Source organism: Procambarus clarkii, chromosome 14 (genome assembly GCF_040958095.1).
Source record: "Procambarus clarkii isolate CNS0578487 chromosome 14, FALCON_Pclarkii_2.0, whole genome shotgun sequence".
NCBI classification, from domain to species: domain Eukaryota; kingdom Metazoa; phylum Arthropoda; class Malacostraca; order Decapoda; family Cambaridae; genus Procambarus; species Procambarus clarkii.
This window is the reverse complement of record NC_091163.1, coordinates 9,668,853-9,695,209: the sequence shown is the minus strand read 5'-3', so window position 1 is coordinate 9,695,209 and position 26,357 is coordinate 9,668,853. Positions and strand designations below refer to the sequence as shown.

The 26,357-nt window shown below is 41.8% G+C and overlaps 2 protein-coding genes across 2 annotated transcripts; one reads left to right on the top strand and one right to left on the bottom strand.

The window, feature by feature from the left end:
* Positions 1–5,424: 5,424 nt before the first annotated feature.
* LOC138364685 (uncharacterized) lies at positions 5,425–6,779 on the bottom strand. The gene is made up of 2 exons (XM_069324664.1): positions 5,980–6,779; positions 5,425–5,896 (listed from the first exon to the last, which is right to left on the bottom strand). The coding sequence occupies exons 1-2, from the start codon at positions 6,777–6,779 to the stop codon at positions 5,425–5,427; spliced, it is 1,272 nt and encodes a 423-aa protein (XP_069180765.1).
* A 1,537-nt stretch (positions 6,780–8,316) lies between these two features.
* On the top strand, positions 8,317–22,453 carry LOC123771236 (uncharacterized). Its single transcript, XM_045763692.2, has 2 exons — positions 8,317–8,381; positions 20,690–22,453. The coding sequence occupies exons 1-2, from the start codon at positions 8,370–8,372 to the stop codon at positions 21,434–21,436; spliced, it is 759 nt and encodes a 252-aa protein (XP_045619648.1). The 5' UTR covers positions 8,317–8,369; the 3' UTR covers positions 21,437–22,453.
* Positions 22,454–26,357: the final 3,904 nt, after the last annotated feature.

Below are 26,357 nucleotides of genomic sequence, written 5' to 3'. Positions count from 1 at the left end.
ATAACTTTTAGGATTTACGAGTATAGCTTCCAAGATTTACGAATATAGCTTCCAGGATTTACGAGTATAACTTTTAGGATTTACGAGTATAGCTTCCAGGATTTACAATCTTCTTTGGTTACTGGCGGATGCCTGTATTCTTGTATTATCTATTAACATGTTTCCGAGTGAGTGCTAGGTACGTTTAGCATATGGTGTCTAGGGGGCACCAGCTTGTAGATGGCTGATCAGTTTTCTGAATAGCTTTATGGTGGTCATAATAATATAAGTAAAGCCAAGGTGACATCCTTGATTGGGATATGTAAATTAGTATCCCACTTTTGTATTTGTGAGAGTTGTATTACTTATCGAAGCTGAACAAATCCACAAGGGCCGTGACGAGGATTCGAAGCTGCGTCCGGGAGCATCCCCAGACACTCCCTTAATCGGCTGAGCTGAGCTACATGTCTTATCGAAGCTCTTCTTATAAATGTTCGATCAGCAGTTCTTTTTGTTAATAAATAATGAATTCTAACTTTTGGTCTAAAACTGTCAGTTGCACTCTATTTAAAATTATATTTATAATTATTCTTTTTTTTCTGATTTATACTGTGAGCTCATAATGGATTTGTAATAGAGTTTATTGGGAGTTGTTCCTTGCGTTTCTGGGTGTTGCTCTCTGTTATTCCATTTTCAATAAATCCAGACATCATAGAAAATGAAAACGCATTCCCGAGAGTTCTATCCTAGGACTTCGGTTAAATATGCACTCCATGCTAATATATATAGAAACAATAATTTATATATGGGAAATTTCCTATTTAGAATGTCTTTGGGGTCGGCCGCTTGATGGAAGGACTATAGGCTGGTTATCTGGAGATGATTTCGGGGCTTAGCGTCCCCGCGGCCCAGTCCTCGACCAGGCCTTCTTTTTGTTACCTCCCCCCCCCCCCAGGAAGCAGCCTGTAGCAGCTGTCTAACTCCCAGGTACCTATTTACTGCTAGATAACAGGGGCATCAGGGTATAAGAAACATTTTGCCCATTTGTCTCCGCCTCCACCGGGGATCGAATTCGGAACCTCAGGACTACGAATCCAAACCGCTGTCAACCCAGCTGTCAGGCGCCCACCGGCTGGGAGAGAGCTCTTGTTCAACTGGAACACAACTTGGTAAAGGTGGAAGTATTCGTAAACAAAGTGATGGTTAAAATAACGTCATGAGATATTCCATCTATTATCAATCAGGAGATGTTCGATATCTGTTCATATTTTACTTTGTATAAGGCCAGTAAGGTGAGGTTAACAGGGGGTAGCCATGAACACGTGGAGGCTTCAGTATGGTGTGACTGAAGGTGATGATTTAGCGTGAGAGCTTGAGAAGAGATTAACCCTTTGGCCTTGTTTCTGCTTCCTCCTTCTTGAAAAAGTCTAACTGTCCATATTATGCAAATATCCTCTCGTTCAATTTACCAGCATAAATATGCAATAATGCGATGGAATCGCTAGATATTTTAGACAGGTTTTAGACAGGACAGGTTTAGATTCACGCAGTAAACAAACGACAGGAGACTCCACTCCCAAGTTCAGCAACAGAGGTGGAGTGTGGCAGCAGCCAGTACCGGGTTCACGCTCCCTTCATCCTCTGATACCTACTTACTCGCTGGCATTGAAGTCTCCAACATTGCTTGTTGGATTTACCCTGATGTTGTGTTGTCCTTTGCTGTCTGTAGGCTTATTATGCATCGTTTGGTTGTATTAAATGTATTTTGCTGTAGGAATGTATAAGGAGGTACTTCCACAGTTAACTGAAGGGAAATATATAAAGGCACTAATTATTAGTGCGAGAAGGCAGGTTATGAATGTAGTTTGTGGAGGCAGCTTCTGAGAGTACTGTTTAGCGGGAGCTTCTGGAGGTACTGTGAGGAGGCAGGTTGTGGTTTTAGTGTGAAAGAAGTGAGGGAGGAGGTGGTTAAGACAGCGTAAAGAGGCAGTTGGTTCAGGCTTGTTGACAATCAGTAATTGCCGCATGAGGACGTCTCGCGGTTGGCCTTTTTGTGTGATGCATTCAAGAGCAACTGTTAAAAATGTTTATTTATTTCAGTGGCGCCCTGGTTTAGAAGAGAGTAGTTGTACTCACCTAGTTGTGCTTGCGGGAGTTGAACTTCGGCTCTAAGGTTGTGTGTGCGTATGTACAAGCTCTCGCACAGTCGACCCATCTTCAAGCTATGATCGTCCAGGCTGTGGTTGTCTTCCAGGACACATATGCATCAGTTTTAACTTACTGTGTAATACAAATGATTTATTCTGTACATAAAATAATATTACTTATATTGACCAGACCACACACTAGAAGGTGAAGGGACGACGACGTTTCGGTCCGTCCTGGACCATTCTCACAACCGACTTGAAAATGGTCCAGGACGGACCGAAACGTCGTCGTCCCTTCACCTTCTTGTGTGTGGTCTGGTCAACATACTTTACCCCCGTTATTGTGACTCCTCGCCTGAATATTACTTATATTTTGATTTATATAATACCGCCTAGATTACGAATAGTGTTTAGGTTCAGTTGATAGCTACTTACATTCGCAGCTCGTGGTTATATAAATTAGAAATATGACCTACGAACATGGAAAGTGCCGAGCACTGCTCGACCACGGGGGGGATATATTCACAGAGATGTACACTGGTTCTCTGTTTATACACGTAAGAATTGACGTTAGCCTTTAACAATATTCAACACTTAAGTATACTTGCTGGTTGGTCAGTAACCTTTGTTTCAGGTTTAGCATTCCTTCCCTGGTTGATAGGCTAAAGTCAAACATTCAACCAAATGAATTCGAGAAATTACACCAATGTGTACTTCGGTTTCAACTCTTTTTAACCCTGTCGTAGCTCAGTCGATTAAGGCAGTGTCTGGGATGCTCCCGGACGCAGGTTCGAATCCTCGTCACGGCCCTTGTGGATTTGTTCATTAGTATTCGAGAAATGTTTAAATGGAAACAGATGCGTCGTATACATCTTTGTCTTTCGTTTATGAACTAGACGGCGGCTGCCAGATTAACGAGCGTTGACCAGTGTCGTTGAACATGTGCTGGCTTTTGATACAAGTGACTGGGATAGAAATGCAGAAAACGTGATTGCTCGATGCGTATAACAGTGCGTAATTATCTAAGTGTAGTTACAGGATGAGAGCTACGTTCGTGGTGTCCCGTCTTCCCAGTACTCTTTGTTTTATAAGCCATATAAGCCTCTTTTCATATATTTGTCACATATGCCTCATGTGTGCATGAGGAAATGACTGAGTGTATGAACGAAACAATGAGAGCTAAAAGATAGTAAAGAAGTGAGAAAAAACACATTAAAATTCTGTATACACAATACAATAATCACCGTTGTCTCGCCTCTGTGTTTCACACCTGTCACAGCTCCCGTCCATCAACTACACATTACCTGCTCAAGCAAAGGTTGAGTCTGCTACAATTAGATGTTCGAGGTTGTACAAAAACTCGTTCCTCACAAGCCTTATACTCACCGACCTTCACTTGGGGGGTTGTTTTTGCTCACACAACAGTTGCTCACAGAAAAGCCCATATATAAGCATTGATTTAATAAGTCTGTTAATGCTCATGGATAGCGCCTTATCGCGGAAATTACAGTTGTATAGCGGCTATTACTTTCTCTTACTTTCTCTTTCAGACCTTTGGACCCTCTCTCCCTCCTCTCTCCCTCTTCTCTTTCTCTCCTCTCTTGCTGGAATGGAAGTCGATAGGGATGTTCTCGGTAGAGTTCTCCCTTCCCACTGCCTTAGCCATTGTTTAACTGACATCCTTTTCCCTATTATTCCACCCCCTATTTCTTACCTTATTACCCATCTATTCCTTCGACACTTCACCTCACCCCAAACAATATCACCTATTTCACATGTGAATTTCACCTGTATCCACATGATAGATGATGGTGGAGATGGATGGTAGAGAAATAGGTCACATCACCTGCCTCTCAAGCCGGAGGACTCAATGGCAGATAATTAACAGGAAAATGTTCCGTTAATTGTAGGACAAAACCCAGCAAATAGGCTGGAGTTAGGAGCGGGATTTCCTGTATCTGAGGTGAACTGCGTCGAGCCCTCTAGTGCAGGTGTTGCCCTGAGCCACCCACACCACCCAGTGTGCACGGCAAAACAATAAATAAAAACACCACGCAAATTTACACTATAATTGATGACTTCAAGACGTCCAGATATAGCTAATTTGTGTCATTATAGTCACTGAAAATGAGTGACTATAATGACTCGGACTAATCACTGACTGTGACACCGTAGCATGTGACACATTATCATGTGACACTGTTTCATGACACACCTTAGCATACGACACTACCATGTGACTCCGGAGCCTGGCAGAGTCTAGTTAACAAAGATTATCTAGAATTTAGGTATTCAGTGCAATTATTATGCAAGCGATGTTCTTTACAAGCGACAGGAGGTGACCGCGGGGGAAAAACATGCTTTGGCGCCGGAACGACGAAACCATGTGCCGTATAAACAAACACACATCACATTCCTGTAACATTTAGGTTAGACTGACCATCCCGACTCAACCTCCAGCAGTCATGAGGACCAGACGAAGGGTAACTGTTCTGTGGAACATGAGGAGAACAGATGAACAGTAATTGTTCATTTTCGGGTTGAATAGCTTTAGTCTCTCGCGTGTCAGTTTCCAGAGGAAGGACTTTACGAATAATCTCAGCATTCATATTAGTCAATTTGGGGGAATTGGGAAGAGATAGCTTTGGGGGGGGAGGAGGGGGAGGCAGAAGGATGTATATATATATTAACCTAATCTAAGTGAACTCTCTTTTGGCTTCTACACAACGAAGGGATTCAAGAACTAATATTTTAGTCAATGTATAAACTTTGTGACGTCATGCGAATATGTTGAGCTGACTGGTGGACGAAAAAGTTGACCACCTCTCGCTACCTTTTTTTTTGTTAATCTTGCTCACTATCCTCAACCCTAACACGTGGTCGTTCCCTCTCCTGCCCACAGCATTCCACCCTTTCGTGGTGGTCGTTCTCTCTCTCTCTCTCTCTCTCTCTCTCTCTCTCTCTCTCTCTCTCTCTCTCTCTCTCTCTCTCTCTCTCTCTCTCTCTCTCTCTCTCTCTCTCTCTCTTTCTCTCTCTCTCTCTCTCTCTCTCTCTCTCTCTCTCTCTCTCTCTCTCTTTCTCATTGCCTTCTTTTGGTTGGATATCAATTTTGAGTTGCCTCGTATGGGCCAAAAAAGGCCTTCTGCAGTTACCTTTATTCTTGTGTTCTTATGTTCCATCCTATCGTTACCGTCCCCTTTCATGCTCCCATTTTCTCACTCGCTGCATGTAACTTCTGTCTTCCTAGTTTTGCCCCGTCTCTTTTTCTCTAACATTGCTGTCTGTCTATGTTCCTATTTCACTGCTTTCCCTCATCTTTCATCCAATCTCTTCCTCTAACCTTTGTTGCTGCTGCTACTCCTGTCACTGCCCCACTTGGGTGTATAGAGTACTTGGCCATAGCCGCGCTGAAGTATATAGAGTACTCGGCCATAGCCGCGCTGAAGTATATAGAGTACTTGGCCATAGCCGCGCTGAAGTATATAGAGTACCTGGCCATAGCCGCGCTGAAGTATATAGAGTACTTGGCCATAGCCGCGCTGAAGTATATAGAGTACTCGGCCATAGCCGCGCTGAAGTATATAGAGTACTTGGCCATAGCCGCGCTGAAGTATATAGAGTACTCGGCCATAGCCGCGCTGAAGTATATAGAGTACTTGGCCATAGCCGCGCTGAAGTATATAGAGTACTCGGCCATAGCCGTGCTGAAGTATATAGAGTACTTGGCCATAGCCGCGCTGAAGTATATAGAGTACTCGGCCATAGCCGCGCTGAAGTATATAGAGTACTTGGCCATAGCCGCGTGAAGTAAATAGAGTACTCGGCCATAGCCGCGCTGAAGTATATAGAGTACTCGGCCATAGCCGCGCTGAAGTATATAGAGTACTCGGCCATAGCCGCGCTGAAGTATATAGAGTACTTGGCCATAGCCGCGCTGAAGTATATAGAGTACTCGGCCATAGCCGCGCTGAAGTATATAGAGTACCTGGCCATAGCCGCGCTGAAGTATATAGAGTACTCGGCCATAGCCGCGCTGAAGTATATAGAGTACTTGGCCATAGCCGCGCTGAAGTATATAGAGTACCTGGCCATAGCCGCGCTGAAGTATATAGAGTACTCGGCCATAGCCGCGCTGAAGTATATAGAGTACCTGGCCATAGCCGCGCTGAAGTATATAGAGTACTCGGCCATAGCCGCGCTGAAGTATATAGAGTACCTGGCCATAGCCGCGCTGAAGTATATAGAGTACTTGGCCATAGCCGCGCTGAAGTATATAGAGTACCTGGCCATAGCCGCGCTGAAGTATATAGAGTACTCGGCCATAGCCGCGCTGAAGTATATAGAGTACCTGGCCATAGCCGCGCTGAAGTATATAGAGTACTCGGCCATAGCCGCGCTGAAGTATATAGAGTACTTGGCCATAGCCGCGCTGAAGTATATAGAGTACTCGGCCATAGCCGCGCTGAAGTATATAGAGTACCTGGCCATAGCCGCGCTGAAGTATATAGAGTACCTGGACATAGCCGCGCTGAAGTATATAGAGTACCTGGCCATAGCCGCGCTGAAGTATATAGAGTACTCGGCCATAGCCGCGCTGAAGTATATAGAGTACTTGGCCATAGCCGCGCTGAAGTATATAGAGTACTCGGCCATAGCCGCGCTGAAGTATATAGAGTACCTGGCCATAGCCTTAATTGATATATATTTTACTCAGCCATAGCAATGCACAGCTGTAGAGTATTTGGACCATAGATAGACGAACTTCTCCCTTGCCAGGATGAGTTTTCAATAACCTCACAGAGAAATCACATTATCGTCATATATCAATAAACAAATCCACAAGATCCGCGATGAGGGTTCGAACCCTCACCACGGCTTCTGTGGATTTGTTTTTTGGTTTTAAATAACCATTTCAATTCAGCTGAATCCTATAAACACTGCCTTGTTAAGGGTGGATTTTGATGTTAGCCAATGCGTCAATACGCAAGGAATCATCATATCATTTTTGCATTAACTAGTCAGGAGCTCCAGCGCATGTTGTCTCGTGGCTAACAAGGTGGGTAGGCACGTGGAGGCTTCAGTATGGCGTGACTGAAGGTGATGATTTAGCGTGAGAGCTTGACAAGAGATTAACCCTTTGGCCTTGTTTCTGCTTCCTCCTCCTTGAAGAAGCCTAACTGTCCATATTATGCAAATATCCTCTCGTTCAATTTACCAGCATAAATATGCAATAATGCGATGGAATCGCTAGATATTTTAGACAGGTTTTAGACAGGACAGGTTTAGATTCACGCAGTAAACAAACGACAGGAGACTCCACTCCCAAGTTCAGCAACAGAGGTGGAGTGTGGCAGCAGCCAGTACCGGGTTCACGCTCCCTTCATCCTCTGATACCTACTTACTCGCTGGCATTGAAGTCTCCAACATTGCTTGTTGGATTTACCCTGATGTTGTGTTGTCCTTTGCTGTCTGTAGGCTTATTATGCATCGTTTGGTTGTATTAAATGTATTTTACTGTAGCAGTGTATGTGTGTATATATATATATATATATATATATATATATATATATATATATATATATATATATATATATATATATATATATATATATATATATATATATATATATATATATATAGGAAAACTTGGCTTATTAGGCAAATCGGGCCTTTAATAGTAGGCCGAGAAGTGCGTTCTGGCTACTAGGTACGACATATATATATATATATATATATATATATATATATATATATATATATATATATATACATATATATATATATATATATATATATATATATATATATATGTATATATATATCTGCCAAGGGGTATAAGCATGGCCAGTACCGTACACTCTTGTCTTCCTTATTGCCCTTAAGTTGGTTGTGTAGGTTTTTACACCTCAGAGATCTGCCAGTGACGTCATATATTACGCATCTGGGAACTCACTGCCATGGCTCCAAGATTTTAAGTTTTTACCCATTCCTTTGATATGTTGTGTATTACGCTATACTTCATTGCCTTTACAACACACGTAGAGATAATATGTAGCGTTCAGGTAGAAAGTTTTATATTGATTTTGGGAAAGGAAAAATGTTGTTCCTTACACAGACACACTCTGGCAACCGTGGGGGGGAGTGACGTAAGGAGCTGGCCCTCTGGCGGCGATGTTGTTGGTTATATAAGATGAGGAGGGCGAGACAGAGGCATTCTTCTCCTCTCGACCTCACGACGTCAACATGAAGTTTATGGTGAGCTCCTCTCTCCCTTACTAGTGTATTACTGACTTACGTGTTGCTTCTCGGGGTAATATTGTTGTTCTCACGTATAATTCGGTTATTAATGACGCGATTCTTGCCATTTGGGTTTATAACGGGGGATAATTATCATTCAGACCCCCTGGAACTTTACCGGGATACTAAAACACGTTGTTTACAAGTTGAAACTTTGTTGACCAGACCACACACTAGAAATTGAAGGGACGACGACGTTTCGGTCCGTCCTGGACCATTCTCAAGTCGATTGATTCTCAAGTCACAATCGACTTGAGAATGGTCCAGGACGGACCGAAACGTCGTCGTCCCTTCAATTTCTAGTGTGTGGTCTGGTCAACATACTTCAGCCACGTTATTGTGACTCATCGCCTGCATATGAAACTTTGTTGTATAATTAACTTGGCGTGTTGACGAAGCTTGGGAGTGTCGGGAAGCTGAGAAGCAGCAGAGCAGCGGGCAACTGCTGTGATTATCTGTTGTTGTGTTGGTGGTTTATAAATTATAATTTTCTTTTTATATTTATAGGGAACGAACGAATAGACTAGAGTTAATTATAATCAATTTTTCATACATATTTATATCCGTAAAATGAGTACATGTTTCAAACTGCAGTTTCGTGTTCCATTGGAGGTTTAGTGTTCAACTAACTTCGTGTACCACTGGAGGTTGTCGCGTTTCACTTTATTCCACTGAAACTTTCGCGTTTCACTGGAGGTTCCTTATTCCACTGAGGTTGCCTGCAGCTTTGGAGATTCCGTCTTCCACTGAAAGTTTCTTGTACCATTGCAGGTACTATGTACTCTTGCAGGTACCGTGTACCATCCAGGTACCGTGCATCCCCCCCCTGTAGGTACCATGCAGGTACCCCGGTTTGTACTTAACATACACCATGAACAAGAGACGTGACCTGTACTTAAGAGAGATAAATCAAATAACTTTACTCCTTGTACGGGCTCCTGAAGCTTCCTCTCAAGGAACCGTTAAGTGTACCTTAGAACTGCCTCGTTTTCTGCCACATTTTTGTACAAGCTTGAAGGACTGGAAGCATTAAGACATATTAACACCAATAACTGGAGGAGCTGGAGGTACCCACAGAAATCCCAATAACGTAATATATCAAATGAACAAATCCACAGAGGCCTGAAACAGCCCTTGGCCCTTGTGGGTTTGTTCATTTAATATATATGACGTTACGGTTATATATATATATATATATATATATATATATATATATATATATATATATATATATATATATATATATATATATATATATTATATATATATGTGTTATATATATATGTTATGACGTTATATATGACAATACTGTGTGTATTGAAGTACACACAGAAATCACAGTACAGTCAGAGGTAGAACTATTTTAGGTTGACGGAGCCCAAGTGTATGGGGGGAAAATTGTGTGAAACACCGGTTAGGCTTCAGTGGAAGCCTCGGGATTCTCGTGAGTGCAATTGCACTCCAGGTTGCAATTCTTTTGACCATGATGTGGTACAGTTGACTAGAGTACGTCTCGGAACATCCAGTGCATAGATTCGAACCCACATCAAGCCCCCTTGTGGATTTTGTACACTGGTACTGAACGAGATGGTGGAATATAACCAGTCGAATATTAAGAAAAATCAGATCAATTGCCTTGAACTGTTGACTGAAGTATGTCAAAGGAACTCATGGCTGAGATCTATAAACATATGTAACAGATACGATGTCACCAATATTGACTTTAATAAGTTCGTATATACCTGGGAAGCAAAGTGCAGGTGATGAGTCACAATAACGTGGCTGAAGTAGTTTGACCAGACCACACACTAGAAGGTGAAGGGACGACGACGTTTCGGTCCATCCTGAACCATTCTCAAGTCGATTGTGACGGCACAATCGACTTGAGAATGGTCCAGGACGGACCGAAACGTCGTCGTCCCTTCACCTTCTAGTGTGTGGTCTGGTCAAACTGGGAAACAAAGCCGGGGGGAAACTGTACATTAATGTATACTATACACTCGATAAGGGTTCCAGGATTTACCACTAGAACGATTACTATAAAAGTTGAAAATGAACGTTCTTAGATTTTTGTCAGTGAATTCTTGTGAAACAAATTACCAAGTACATCAAGAAAATAACTGGAAAGGTTTTAAACATAGATTGAACAAATGAACAAAGAAAATTGGTTGAATAACAAATCAATCAAGGCACGAGTGCTGATGTGCATCCTGTTCCATATGCACAGACCCACGATCACTGGGAGTGTTGACCTAGCACATTAAGACACGACAGACCCACATTAAGATAACACCAACACTGTGTATACAGAATTGCAAGATAACAGCAACATTGTGTATACAGAATTGCAAGATAACAGCAACATTGTGTATACAGAATTGCAAGATAACAGCAACACTGTGTATATAGAATTGCAAGATAACAGCAACACTGTGTATACAGAATTGCAAGATAACAGCAACATTGTGAATACAGAATTGCAAGATAACAGCAACACTGTGTATACAGAATTGCAAGATAACAGCAACACTGTGTATACAGAATTGCAAGATAACAGCAACACTGTGTATACAGAATTGCAAGATAACAGCAACATTGTGTAAATAGAATTGCAAGATAACAGCAACACTGAGTATACAGAATTGCAAGATAACAGCAACTCTGTGTATACAGAATTGCAAGATAACAGCAGCACTGTGTATACAGAATTGCAAGATAACAGCAACACTGTGTATACAGAATTGCAAGATAACAGCAACACTGTGTATACAGAATTGCAAGATAACAGCAGCATTGTGTATTCAACATTGCACGATTTGACAGCTGACGTAACCTGATATTGACTTCCTCACGTCCCACACAATACATTACATAATGATTGTACTCGGTTAGAACAGCCTCGTGCCGTTGGCCGAATATTTTGTAAGAGGTTTGTGTGTGTGTGTGTGTGTGTGTGTGTGTGTGTGTGTGTGTGTGCGTGTGTGTGTGTGTGTGTGTGTGTGTGTGTGTGTGTGTGTGTGTGTATGCGTGTGTGTGTGTGTGTGTGTGTGTACTCACCTAATTGTACTCACCTAATTGTGCTTGCGGGGGTTGAGCTCTGGCTCTTTGGTCCCGCCTCTCAACCGTCAATCAACTGGTGTACAGATTCCTGAGCCTATTGGGCTCTATCATATCTACATTTGAAACTGTGAATGGAGTCAGCCTCCACCACATCACTTCCTAATGCATTCCATTTGCTAACTACTCTGACACTGAAAAAGTTCTTTCTAACGTCTCTGTGGCTCATTTGGGTACTCAGCTTCCACCTGTGTCCCCTTGTTCGCGTCCCACCAGTGTTGAAAAGTTCGTCCTTGTTTACCCGGTCGATTCCCCTGAGGATTTTGTAGGTTGTGATCATGTCCCCCCTTACTCTTCTGTCTTCCAGTGTCGTGAGGTGCATTTCCCGCAGCCTTTCCTCATAACTCATGCCTCTTAGTTCTGGGACTAGTCTAGTAGTGTGTGTGTGTGTGTGTGTGTGTGTGTGTGTGTGTGTATGTGTATGTGAGTGTGTATGTGAGTGTGTGTGAGTGTGTGTGTATGTGTGTGTGTGTGTGTGTATTCGTCTAGCGTCTAGTTTTCCTTTCAACCATCAATGTTTCAATGCAGTGACTATTCTCTCAGCTTTCTTATAAATACATATAAAATTTATATTTACATATAAAATTATGTATCGAATTAGCTTCGACAGCTTCTTCGGAGACAACTCCATTATTCACGACTCTTAAGATCATTCTGATATTTCTGTAAGTCATCTGTCTTTAGTTTCCATTTATCGAGTTTCGTATAGAATCTTTTACGTCGTAATCAGGTCTGTTGTAGTCCCTGTTTCCTCCAGTGTGATGAGGTCCTGTTCCGGGAGAGTCTTCGTGTGTAATTACCTTAGTGTAATTATTTAAGTGTAATTACCTAAGTGTAGTTACAGGATGAGAGCTACGCTCGTGGTGTCCCGTCTTTCCAGCACTCTTTGTCATATAACGCTTTGAAGCTACTGACGGTCTTGGCCTCCACCACCTTCTCACTTAACTTGTTTGAACCGTCTACCGCTCTGTTTGCGAAAGTAAAAGTTTTGTTTGGGCCTTTTGACTATTTGTATTTACTATTTGTATCTCCAGAATCGAGCTATTAGCTCTTAGACCCCGCCTTTCTGACCAATGAATTTTTTCCCTCTATTATGTCTAATACATATATTTCTCTTACACATACACACACACATCCCCAGGAAGCAGCCCATAGCGGCTCTATAACTCCCAGGTACCTATTTATTGCTAGGTGAACAGGAGCACCAGGGTGAAAGAAACTCTACTCCATTTGTTTCTGCCTCTACAAGGATCGAACCCGGACCCTTAGAACTACGATCCCAGAGCGCTGTTCACTCAGCCGCGAGGCCCCTGGTGTATGCCAGAGAGACGCAGGTTGGCACCTATATGGAGTGTGCCATATGTTGCACCTTGTTGCAAGGGAACGGTGGCGCAACACTCACAACTTGTAAGATTATGGCGCGCGAGTATACGACTGTAAGCGCGCGTGTTGTTGTGTTGCTGGAGCGATGGTCAGCCGAGTGTGTTACGGCCCCACGCCCACACCCGCCCCCACACGCCCACGCCCCCACGCCCACCCTCCCAGTCAGACCCCGCCCACCCACTAGTCGCCAAGCCCACTTTACGTGTGAAGTATTATTAATGTCATGGTCATTGTTATTACCTGGGCTGTGGTGTCGGACGGACTCGTAGCTCATAAATTAAAGAGCCAGTGTGAGGGTGCCATGGGTGTGTGTGTGTGTCTCTACCATTGGGTGTGAGGGTGCCATGGGTGTGTGTGTGTGTCTCTACCACTGGGTGTGAGGGTGCCATGGGTGTGTGTACCACTGGGTGTGAGGGTGCCATGGGTGTGTGCATGGTTGCCATGGGTGTGATAGTGCCATGACAGTGAGAGGATGGCACTAGGGTAAGGTGAAAGGCGTCTGTAGTTTGAGGTAAGAATGTACCTCATTAAAATGAGTGTCGGGCTGCTGAAATATGAGTCCATGGCCGTGGCGAGACCTCACAACGGGTGAATGGTGAGGGTGAGGAAGGGCTGGTGGAGGGTTCCCCCTTCCCCTGTCTTCCTCCCTCCCTCCCTTACTCTCCCATTCCATAAAAGGTCCCCTGCGTCATGCCTCACACTATCCATTGCCTTCACGCCCATACCAACATTTGCGTCAAGCAACTGCTTGAGTTCCTTCTTGTTTCACAATACCGCTTCAGTATACTTATGCTGAAATACAGCACATATTACCTCATATCACAGTACCTCATTTGATAGTGTAATCAGTATTGAATTAGTTGTATCTATAATGTCTGTCTGTCTCTTCAAGATTGTAAACCAGACCGTTTCCGTCAGCCTCGCGCTGATCTATAGTAAATTGTAATTGTATGTCGATTGTTAATGGGTGATTAGGGTTGATCCTCATGCCTCTCTTCAGATAGGATGGATAGTTATTGCAACATCTTACGACTCCTATCAATCCTGAGATGTGGGGGTGTGATTGTCCACAGAGTGGATTACCTATTGATAAACCAACTGTCGATTCAACGTTGAGAGAACGAGAGAATGGGACGGAGGGAAGAAGAATAGGTTAAGAGAGAACGAGAGAATGGGAAGGAGGGAAGAAGAATGGGAAGGAGGGAAGAAAATGGGAGGGAATGGACAATGGGAGGGAGAGATGAATAGAGACCTTGACACCGCCCGGTACCCCTTCCCCCCCCCATCTATCCCTATAAGAGAGAGTGTTTGTTCAAGGCCAGATACCTGGGGCTAGCATCATCCAACTTTGCACGGTAAATGATCCCGGGTATGGGCTGGACATGGACTGGTCGGGGGGACGCTAGGATTCAAATGGAACAGCATGTCATGGCCATATATTGACATCCCCATGACTGATTTTGACTCCGTTTTCCAACTATGCTTCACTAAATATTTTAAAAAAATCCAAATTAAACAAAAAATAGCTGTTAATAATATGCCAAATTATACACCCATCTCGGGAAAAATAACAGAAAATGTCTAATTATTATACTTTGTCCATAATAGCATAAAATAGACGATACTCGCAGAGCTTCAAAATCAATGGGAGACTATTATATTTTTTTATCATGTTTGGCTGTTCCCACCAGCTGACCACATGAAAGCCAATGGGGAACTATTATATTATTTTTATACCAGAGAGACCGAAAGAGAGAGAGAGACAGTCACCACAAGGGCAGAGACAGACATGTACAGAGGCAGACAGAACAAGAAAGAGACAGACAAATAACAACATGATAGACAGAGACAGGGACAGGGAGAGAATGAAGAAGGGAGAGAGAGGGAAAGACAGGTAGAGAAGGCAAAAGAGGAGAGAAGTGGGAAGTGAGAGAGGAGAATATTGTGAGAAACGATGGAGAAGAGAGAAGAGGGGCCACAGGTGTGTATTTTTTAATACACTATAAAAATACAAATACACTATTTAATACACTATTTTAATACATTCTATAAAAGTGAATAGTACCAAGTTATACTTTCTATAATTATCTGTTACATCAGTATATGTACGATGGGCCAAATAGTTATTAAAAGTGCCATATAAACAGGAGAATGGAGTTAAATGTTTATAAAACTATTAATACAATTCAATTGCTTCAGTGGTTTAGTGTTTCATGGTTACCATGGTGTCTGTCTGTCAGCTTGGGTGATGAGCAGCGAGACTCACTACTCGTTCAGTAACGAGTAGTGAGTCTATCAACCCCGATTGATTCATGGTTACCCAAGATGAGTACGTGGTGAGTGGAGGCGGAGACTGCGTAGGCAACTCTCTCGTCTACTCCTCCAAGGTCAAGACTGAGACGTGGATGATGGTCCTAAACCCCTTGCCCCCCCCCTCTCTCTCTCTCTCTCTCTCTCTCTCTCTCTCTCTCTCTCTCTCTCTCTCTCTCTCTCTCTCTCTCTCTCTCTCTCTCTCTCTCTCTCACACACACACACATATGTATATATGTGTTCAAACCACCACGACGAGCGGGCAGACTGCATAATATCCATTCAGACTGTGAATGAATGCAAAATATTTCTAGCCACAGTTCTGAGGGCGCTGCTGCTGCTGCTGCCTCACTCCCTCCCTCGTCTGTGGTATATTTCCCACCCATCAGCTCTTCTCCCATTACTCACCCCCATTACTCCTTCCCATTAACTCTCCCATCACGGATCTCTTCTTGTAGAGACCGCAAGGTTCTCTCGTGTCCTTGGTTCGAGTGATTTATTGTGTTCTCTTTCATGGCCTCAGTTGAAGGGGTGGTGGTGGTGGTGGTTGTGGTAGTAGTGGTGGTAGTGGTTGTGGTAGTGGTGGTGGTGGTTGGGTTGGAGGTGAAGCACAAATGTACTTATTAACCACAAATAATAGTATATATATCTGACAATTTAGCGCCCTCTGAAAGGCGGCACATCTATTATTACTGTTTCAACCCTATTTAAAGACGTCATTTTCGTTAGGTTAGGTGAATTTAATGGGGCTATTAGACGGTAAGACGTAGTTACTAACACGAGCGGCCTGGGTGTAAGGACCTGAGCAAGGTTGCGTGTGGGGCAGTTGTGGTAGCCAACCGGACGTCTCGCTACCACAACCTGCCAGAAAAACACACACACGTGATAACAATAGCTGTTTTTACGCTTTACTATACATTAGACACGCTCTCTCTGTCTCTCTCTCCACCCTCTCTCTCTCTCTCTCTCTCTCTCTCTCTCTCTCTCTCTCTCTCTCTCTCTCTCTCTCTCTCTCTCTCTCTCTCTCTCTCTCATGCATAATACGGATAAGACTGTAGCAACTCGGCCACGTGAATATATAATGTCAATATTTACCTATGTGTGAATGAAGCCTTGTATATACCCAAGACAGTGACTGGAGAGCCTTGTGCTTGGACAACATACATTGAGACCTTCATAGGCAATATCTGAATGTTTACTGCATGACAGCAATGATGCATAACTCTGCCCTGGAACCAGGGACCCGTGCAAGGGGCAACCCACGAGCAAGTTGCATGGATACAATGGGCATGACCTCAATGACCCCGTGCAGGTTGCAAGGCGCAGATCGTGAGCTTAACCTCAGGTACTCAGTCCAGGTATTATATATTCCAGCGGCAGTGGCTGTATCAACAAGTGTTTTTCTACTATTGGGAAATGTTGTGTTGCATAGTGTGCAACACTGGCGGTCAGGGATTTGTGTTTCTCACAGTTTCTGGAGTGTCGGTGTTGGACTCTGGCAGTCTCACGGTCACCGATAATGTTTGAAAGTGTTTGTTCTGGGTCATGGTGCGTTATATTGCTTGAGCATGTTACTAATTTGCTCTAGTGAAGGGACGTCATGTCAGCCGTGATATGCATGAGGATTACTCCAGTTCTCTTTTTTTTTTTTTTTGGTAAAGGATGGCCACAACAAGCTGGTTGACCTGTGAGCTGAACACCTGGTTCCCAGATCATGTCAGGTATCCAAGTATCCTTGGTATTGCCATTTGTCTTCACCGATCACTGGGTTCTGTGTGTAGTGAGCTTACGACAGCAGACTTACGCTGCCTTACAGCAGATGTACGCGACTTACACCAGCAGCAGCTGTCGTATGTCAGAGAAAAAAAAAGTTTGCTGACTTGAAAAAGAAAATCACTTCATCAAAAATGGTGTGACAATAATGCAACACGAAGGGAGGCTCGAACGTGCACACCCGATACCTTGACTCTATAATTCAGGCTTCATTGACAAAGGTGTCAGCTGGACACTAGAACAATGTTGTCACCGTGACAACACGCACCAGCCGGTAACACGACAAAAAAATAAAATGTAGACGCTTGAATAATTCTTATACATTCCACACGTATTCAGTTTCAATATCTTGAAACAAATAATACCATTTGGGGCCTCGAACCGACAACCAAGTGCCCACCAGTTTGTCCTTTTGCCCACTCAACCAATGAGACCACGTAAATAAGTGAACTTGGAAATGGACAAATGAATCTCAGGCTTTTAAGTCTCAACCCGCGGTTCGAACCGGGTTTCGATCTCCGGGATCACCCGAGTCATGGCTAGACGGGATTTTGTTCATACAAAAGTTCTCTTCCAACGCCGCTTGCTCTGTGGAGCTTGAGAGCAACAAGATGCTTTCAACATTCAACTCAATATTCGTAATACGTAGACTTGAGGCCGCGTTCACCACCTGCGTCCCCCTCGCTAATGTCAGCGACCCTTATAGTCTCTGGATCTCTCACTCTCACCCTCCTTCGTCTCTCTCATCTCTTGCATCTCTCATCTCCAGAGAGAGAGAGAGAGAGAGAGAGAGAGAGAGAGAGAGAGAGAGAGAGAGAGAGAGAGAGAGAGAGAGAGAGAGAGAGAGAGAGAGGCGGATCAACATGGATACACATCACTCTAAAACATCACAAATAATTTGCTACGACGTGTTGACGGTGGTAGTGAGGTTTCCGCCGGAGTACAGTTCCTTGTGTCCGCTATTTATATCTTGCGACTTTCTCCCGACGGTAATGACAAGGCTTGTTTATGACCGCTGGTCAGCACCGCTTCATTACCTGTCAGATTCCTTCACCTCCGGAGTCACGGTGACCTTGTACGGGCGACGAAGCGTCACCCACGTGTTTATATCTGCCTTCTGATGTGACACCTGTCAATCACCTTTTGTCAGGTTATCCAACCTTACCTGTTATCAAGACGCGTGTTCTGATGTTTTCGGCGAGACTCCTGGCGAGGCAGGTAAGATAACGACTGAGGGAAATCAGTTGCTGGACAGGTAATCATGACACTCAAATTCACTCAATGATATCTGAGACAATGATAGTTGTGGACTTGTAGGGTTCAGACTCCCTCCTGTGTCCCCGTCTTTCTTTGCACCTGCTTATATATTATATATATTATATATATTATATATATATATATATATATATATATATATATATATATATATATATATATATATATATATATATATATATATATATATATATATATATATATATATATGTGTGTGTGTGTGTGTAATGTATGTGTGAATATAGTTTTTTGGAGCTTATAAGCTTTTGAATATGTATGTGGCCCAAAAGATATTCTACCGTAATATTATTTTATAAACATTCTGAACATATTGCAACTTTTTAAGAGTCACGAGAATTCAGAAATATTTTAACAAAGACATATCTTAAATCGTCAATTAACAAACACTTATATAAAAGGACTGAGGACCCGCATTCACCTTCGGAGAATGGAAAAAAAAAGCAGAGCGTGTAACACAATCATGCTAGTGGGTACTTTACCTGCTGAAGGAGGCAGTTCGGAACACCGAGGCGGATGGCAGCCTGTCCTCATCAACCTAGGCCAATGTTCATTCCACAACCCGTCCTCGACTCAAGTCCATTACATCCAGCGGTCGACCCCACAGACGCATTCATAAATTTTAACATGCTGTTCATTCAAAACGGGAATTTTCTCAAGTATAAATTTATATTATAATATATTAGCATATTGTGTATATATAGGCATAGGATAGGTTAGGTGTTTAGGTTCTGTTGGCGATTATTTGTATTTGTAGTACGTGAGTGAAGCATTTATAGCGTTGTGGTTCGAACAAAATTCGTCAGTGAAGCACTTGCTCCGGATATGTTCGAACGTCAGCAGTTGTGAGTCGTGTGTAAACCGCTTTTCATTCATAAACAGGGGGTTTGGCGGGTGCATGGAATCACTTTTGGATCTTTGTTTGGAGGACGGGCTGTACTCACCTAATTGTACTCACCTAATTGTGCTTGCGGGGGTTGAGCTTTGGCTCTTTGGTCCCGCCTCTCAACTGTCAATCAACTGGTGTACAGATTCCTGAGCCTTCTGGGCTCTATCATATCTACATTTGAAACTGTGTATGGAGTCAGCCTCCACCACATCACTTCCTAGTGCATTCCATTTATTAACTACTCTGACACTGAAAAAATTCTTTCTAACGTCTCTGTGGCTCATCTGGGTACTAAGTTTCCACCTGTGTCCCCTTGTTCGTGTCCCACCCGTGCTGAAGAGTTTGTCTTTGTCCACCCTGTCAATTCCCCTGAGAATTTTGTAGGTGGTTATCATGTCTCCCCTTACTCTTCTGTTTTCCAGGGATGTGAGGTTCAGCTCCTTTAGCCTTTCCTCGTAGCTCAATCCTCTCAGTTCCGGGACGAGCCTGGTGGCATACCGCTGAATCTTCTCTAACTTTGTCTTGTGTTTAACTAGGTATGGACTCCAGGCTGGAGCTGCATACTCCAGGATTGGTCTTACATAAGTGGTATACAGGGTTCTGAAAGATTCCTTACACAAGTTTCTGAAGGCAGTTCTTATGTTGGCCAGTCATTCCATGCAGCGTCCAAACCCTCTGTTCATGATTGAAAGACGCGTGACACACGACTCACAACTGATGATGGTCAAACATTTCTCGAATTGTCCTTCGTTGACAACCTCTGTTCGAGTCCCAGCTCTCGAAATGCTTAACCAACTATAAAATAAATATAATTGCCAACAGAGCCTAAACATCTAACCTATTCTATACCTAAATATGCACGATTGGTTAATAAATAGTAATATTACTATGTATTTGAGAAAATTCAAATTTTGAATGCTCAGCATGTTAAAATGGGATGACTGTGTCTTTAGGGTCGACCGCTGGATAAGGCCAAGATAGCCTAATGATGCGGTGCCGACAGAGTCTGGCTGAGCACATTCAAAGAAGATAGAGGAAAAGTTAAGCATTCGAGTCTTCAAATAAAGGAAGTGTCTGTATACGAAACTTTACATTTATTTACTATCGATGACAATAACATTTACCACCTACAGGCTATAAATGTTCTTGTGAGGCTGTTAACATTTTCGGGTTATTTACAAACTGATAAATTAAGATAAATTTGATTAATGTTTTTCTTCCTGTTGTGAGTCTTTCGGTGTGTTCAGAAATTATGTCTTGTCCCCTCCCCCCCCCCTTGCCCCGTAAACTCCTAATTCACCTGATCAAATCCACAAGGGCCGTGACGAGGTTTCGAACCTACGTCCGAGAGCATCCCAAACGCTGTCTTAATCGACTGAGCTACGACATGGTCATAGTGTAGTGTCCTAACTCACCTTGTTTTTTCGCTTCAACAGGTGACTCACATTCTGGTCTCTATATCCGGTGTTACCAGTAACTCACGTGTTCTTCTCACCAACAGGTTCTCCTGGTGACGGTGGCAGCCGTGGCGGCCCTACCAAGAAAATCTAACAAGGACTTTCCCAAGAAGTACAACGCGGCCTTAGACGGCGAGAAACACACCTACACCATCTACAGTTATGCTCCCAACGAGGACATGGACGTGCCTGCACCGAGCCCATTCCTCGACGATCTCGTAGCCCCGTCCTCCTACGACGCTTACTTTGAACAGGAGCCACAAGACTCTATCCTTCCCCCTGAGGGCTCTACCTATATCGGAGTCTCAGAGATGTCTGAGGGAGATGAACTTATTCCTCCTCCAGAAGACACATACAGCAGCCACGCAGCTGCTGCTGGCCTCAGCGATCTAGCCCCTCCACCAGTTTCCGTCGAGACATCCCCGTCGCAGACATCGTACGTGACATACGAAGACTCTCCACAGGAATCACTGACGATTCCCGAGCTCTCCAGCTATGCCCAGATACCCTCCGACAAGGCTGCATCCGACGTGTTGGAATATCTTGTGGCAATGATCAAGGCCATGCCACAGACCAGCTCCTATGCAGAGATCATTCCTGAAGAGGTTCCCGTCGACGGGGAAGACGCAGTACTGTTCCTGAGCCCGCCCCAGGTCGAGGACAACCCCGTCCACAGCTCCTATGCTGACGATGTCACTGACGAGAGTGACCTCACGACTGAGCCAATCCCGACTGAAGGAGATGAGAGCGTTGCAGTGCCATCACTCAGTTTCTTGCCACCTGGACAGTGAACAAGTCCAGGTGGTTATCTGATGCTCAATGTTTAAGGTGCTTACGGATCTCCGCGGAGTCTCTATACAGCCGTGTCAAAGATAAACACAGACTCCTTTATACCAAAATGTAAGACTATAGCCAGTAGAAAATTGTCATCCACACATCCGTGGAAATAACCATCCCATTCACCTAGGTTCTAGGAGACACAACTTTTAATTTTCAACCATTCATCTTTCCTTATTAAGATCACTCAATAGCTCGGACGATAGAGCTTCGGCCTCACACACGTGGGGTCCCCGGTTCGAGTCTCCTAGAGCCCAGGTGAATGCAATATAGCCAATAGAGAACAGTGCTCCACAGCCACCTAAAAACAAGCGTAATTGTGTTTAAATGATATTGTTTTAGTGGTGTATATGTATATTTAGCTTTTAAAAAAAAACATTCAAATTATTGAGATTACTACAGATTTAGAAGAACTAAGAAATAGCCAAAGACCTGAAAGCTGCAGTATTAAAAGCTATGACAATTTTTGTAATAATAGGTATTTTGTATGGTCAACACAGTAACCGGACCAGGCAATGTGATGTAGTCATTGCGCGAATTGGCACCTCGGTTATAGACACATCTGGCAGGTTAGTGAGGCTGAGCCACTACCAGAATATTCAGCTTGTAAACTCTGTGACAAGCCATTAAATCATTCTCTTGAACACTACATTATTTAATGTGAAACGGTAAAAGATTTAGACCTCCTGGCCTATTGTACAATCAACTATGTAACTATTTCATTGTATCTGGTATATTGGAAAGCATCCTAATAATTGATGCTAAATTTGTGTGACCATTTTAAGGAATGAAGAACGAAAATTGTATTTATTAACGACTATTTTTTTAAGGTTGCATCTCTCATGAATCCATCGCTGCCTTATGTGGCAGTGAACGATCGAAAGTTGCTCTTACAAATTCGTAAACTGAAACATGTATAATATCTGATGTATTAGATGAAATATATATGTGCTACAATCTATAATTTAGAACTCTTGTTTTGTGTATGATCCTCTGTCCTCTTTGGCAGTGAAGGCAAGCAGCACCTCACTGCAATAAGACCTACTTGAATTACGCACATTAGGCAGAATTGTATATTTTGTCAATAAAGAAGTTATACCTCCCAGAACAGAATTCAGTAGAGTTCCGGGTTGGTCGACTAGTTGGTTACCATCATGGCCGACTCGTGTGTGTGTGTATATATATATATATATATATATATATATATATATATATATATATATATATATATATATATATATATATATATATATATATATATATATATATATATATATATATATATATATATATTATTCTCCACTTCGGTAATATATATATGGTACAAAATATCACAACACCGGCTTCACAAAATGCAAATCAACTGCTATGAAAGGAAAATATATTTTCCTCAGAGCACGCTTACGAGGTAGCTCCCTTTCCCTTCAGAGACAAGGAGAGGTGAAGGGTCAAACAGAGAAGACGGGGAGTTCGAAAAAAAAATGAGAACAGAGGAAAGAAATTTATATCCAAAAGCATCAAAACTCCATTGATGTCTTCCACGATGGTCATTTTTTTCTTGGGTACTAAAGGCACTGAGTCTTGTAAAGAAATCAATTGGGTTCAGGTTATGCCTCCAGTGGCACCAAATATAATCTATATATATATTGGCACCACGTTCTCACAACTGGTAAAAAATAAAACAGGCAACATTTTGGTCTTCGAAGAATTCCATGATCAAGTTGCAAAGCAACGGAGACAATGGATTGCCATTCCAATGGTTTGGAAATAAATTGTTGTTGTTTTAGATTCAGCCACTTGGAAGAATAAGTTCCGGGTATCACGGGCTATGGTGACCCCGTAGTGGATTTTGTGGGAAATAAAATTTCCCATCAAATACAAAGGTACTATCCTTGCTAAACAATTTAGTCAGTTCAACATTAGTATTAGATATTATCTATAAATTATAGTTTGGGAGTTTATCAAGCAAATCTGCTAACAAATCATAAGGACTAGAGGGACTCCTAGTAAACAACACGGTCGACACATCTAAATTCCAAAGCCTAAAATTCAAGTTAGATCATTTAATCACCAAATCGATGTTGTTCTTTATGTATGAAGTTGATATTTTACGTACCATGTTGAGGGCAGACAAAAATTAACACAAGCCACTTTGACAATTTATAAGGACCAGACCCCGCAAAACTGACAGGCGATCTAGCTGAACAAAAAGATCGTCCCCAGCCTTGGACAAGCATACGATGTGGAGAGGTTGGCATCCCTTCACACCCAAACCTTTCCACTGGAGTAGTCAGGTGAATACTCAACCCAAGACGCCATCTGGCTGGCTACGATTCCCCCCAAACTATTAACAACCCAATAAATATAGTGATTCAAAGTGACCTCTTAGCCTAGCATTATTTGGGCACGAGGCGCCTCCACACAAACTGGGAAGAATGATTCTTACTGCCTTATTAGTCATCAATATCTTGTGTGTTGTACTCTAACGATTTGCCTTATCTAAGATTGCTGCGACTCCATAAAATTTTTGCCCGAAACGTTATGCGTGCTATTGGCTTTACAAGAATGTAAAATCATCATTACTATGTACTCTCTTTAACCCCTAATGTACCTTCCTGTATATAAATAAATAAATAAATAAATAAAATAAATTTGCGTATTTGCTGGCCGATATTTAATGCTAAACAATTTTATATATAGGATAATTGATTGTGGTAGGTGGTTTAGTCAGCAGAGGCAAAACCATGACTCGCACAGTCATCTGCTTAAGTTAGTAAACAATTCCCCACACGCTGAAAATTCAACTCCGTCCTTCTAAAGTTTCCTCAACGTGAAGAATTGTCAATTTAAAATGGTCTAACCTACCAGACGACCCCAAACAGAAAACGGGAGAGTAGGTCACTTTCCCTTCCATTTTCTAGTACGGCAATTTTTGCCTTATGTAACGAATACGTGAGAAATGCGACGTTCTTGGTAGGAGGACAAGTTTACATATTTCCACCCATCCTCCTAAATTGATTGTACTTAAGCGACAATCAGGAGGACACATGAGGAGGATTCGAACCAATACTTTGAGTACTCTAAATTGTTCTTAAATACCCCAACATAAAATTAAAAATAGCTTAATTTTTTCTTAACTATGATATTTAATATACAGTCCCCATAACGAAGTGGTAAAACACTCCCCTGGAGTTTCGCTTTGGCCTGGGTTCGTATCCTGGCCGGAGAGGATTGACTGGGCGCCAATCCTTAACTGTAGCCTCTGTTCACCCAGCAGTGAATGGGTACCTGGTTGTTAAACGATTTGGCGGGTCGTATTCCGGGGTGAAAATTACGATTAAGGACTTGCCCGAAACGCTATGCTTGCTAGTAGCTGTACAAGAATGTAAGAACTATTGTATATATAAATAAAATAAGATAAAATAAAAAAAATGCGGTTCTGGTGGTCAATCACTTCATATTGGTTCTTTCAACCAAACTATCACTATGTGTAAAGCCATTTCAGGAGGATGGGCTTGAATACTTGTCTTATACACTGCTTTGACTATCGACGTATCCAAGTCCTGTAGTTAGGTATAATCACCCCAGGAAGGTCACGCGACAAGAGAGAGAGACACATTTGTTATCTTTCTTGTATCTGAGACCACTTTTTTAATAAGAATATAATAAATACCTAGGAATTTGAAGAAAATGGCGTTGATTATATCTTGGGTAACTTAAGTAAATATATTTAATGGCCTTAAATTTATTAGAATATTTTTTTTACAATGTAATAGATTTGAAAAAATAATAAAAACATTGATAAGAAATTTTATTATTCTTAAAATACTTATCATTTTGCTTTAACAATATATATTACCCATCAAATAGTAACTAAACTTTACTTTATGCTGCAAATATAAGTCTGATTTAGATTGCTTTAGTAATGACATGAATAGGTTGTGAAGAATAGGTTTTGATTCTGATTTTGACAATTACAAAGTCTCTTGCGATGCTGTTATTGTGACACTTTGTATATAATGAGTGTACTACAATTTCTAAACAAACTATTCCAATTATAAATATACAACCATTTATGAACAAAGCTTTGGATGTAATTTGAGACGATTTTAGGAAGTTTTCTATAAACGGAATAAGGATAAAGAAAATGGTATGGTAGGGGTGACATAAATATTATCAAAGTATTCACTGGCTGATCTTTTCTCTCATATTATAAAATCGAACTTATTTTACGCTTTGCCTTTTGATAAATTTACTACAGGGATGTGATGAATTCATTACATGCTTGTCTAAGCATAGGTTACGAAAAACTATTTCCATAGCAATCTTACCTAAAAGTAATTAATAACATTAATTGGTATTATTAACTACTTTTTTCATAAGGATAATTATCTTCCCCCTTGTCTAAGTACAGATAAGCCGTCGACCTCACTATAACAACTGTAATAATTTAATTAAACAGAGATAATTATAACTTCTAAATCAAGATCTTGAGCATACAGTACATAATTATAGGGATTATATCTTATATAATTATTAATATGATTTTCTATCAGGTAAATCGTTTACTATAATTTGTTGCAAAATAACTTAATTATAAATGCACAATATATATATATATATATATATATATATATATATATATATATATATATATATATATATATATATATATATATATATATATATATATATATATATGTCGTACCTAGTAGCCAGAACTCACTTCTCAGCCTACTATTCAAGGCCCGATTTGCCTAATAAGCCGAGTTTTCCTGAATTATATATTTTCTCTAATTTTTTTCTTATGAAATGATAAAGCTACCTATTTCATTAAGTATGAGGTCAATTTTTTTTTATTGGAGTTAAAATTAA

Bases quoted from the DNA above. Each gene is read 5' to 3' on its own strand.
- LOC138364685 (XM_069324664.1), bottom strand. From the start codon at position 6,779: ATGGCCGAGTACTCTATATACTTCAGCGCGGCTATGGCCAAGTACTCT. The intron at 5,897-5,979 runs GTACTCTATATA...TATATACTTCAG, and splicing joins TTCAGCGCGGCTATGGCCGA to CGCGGCTATGGCCGAGTACT.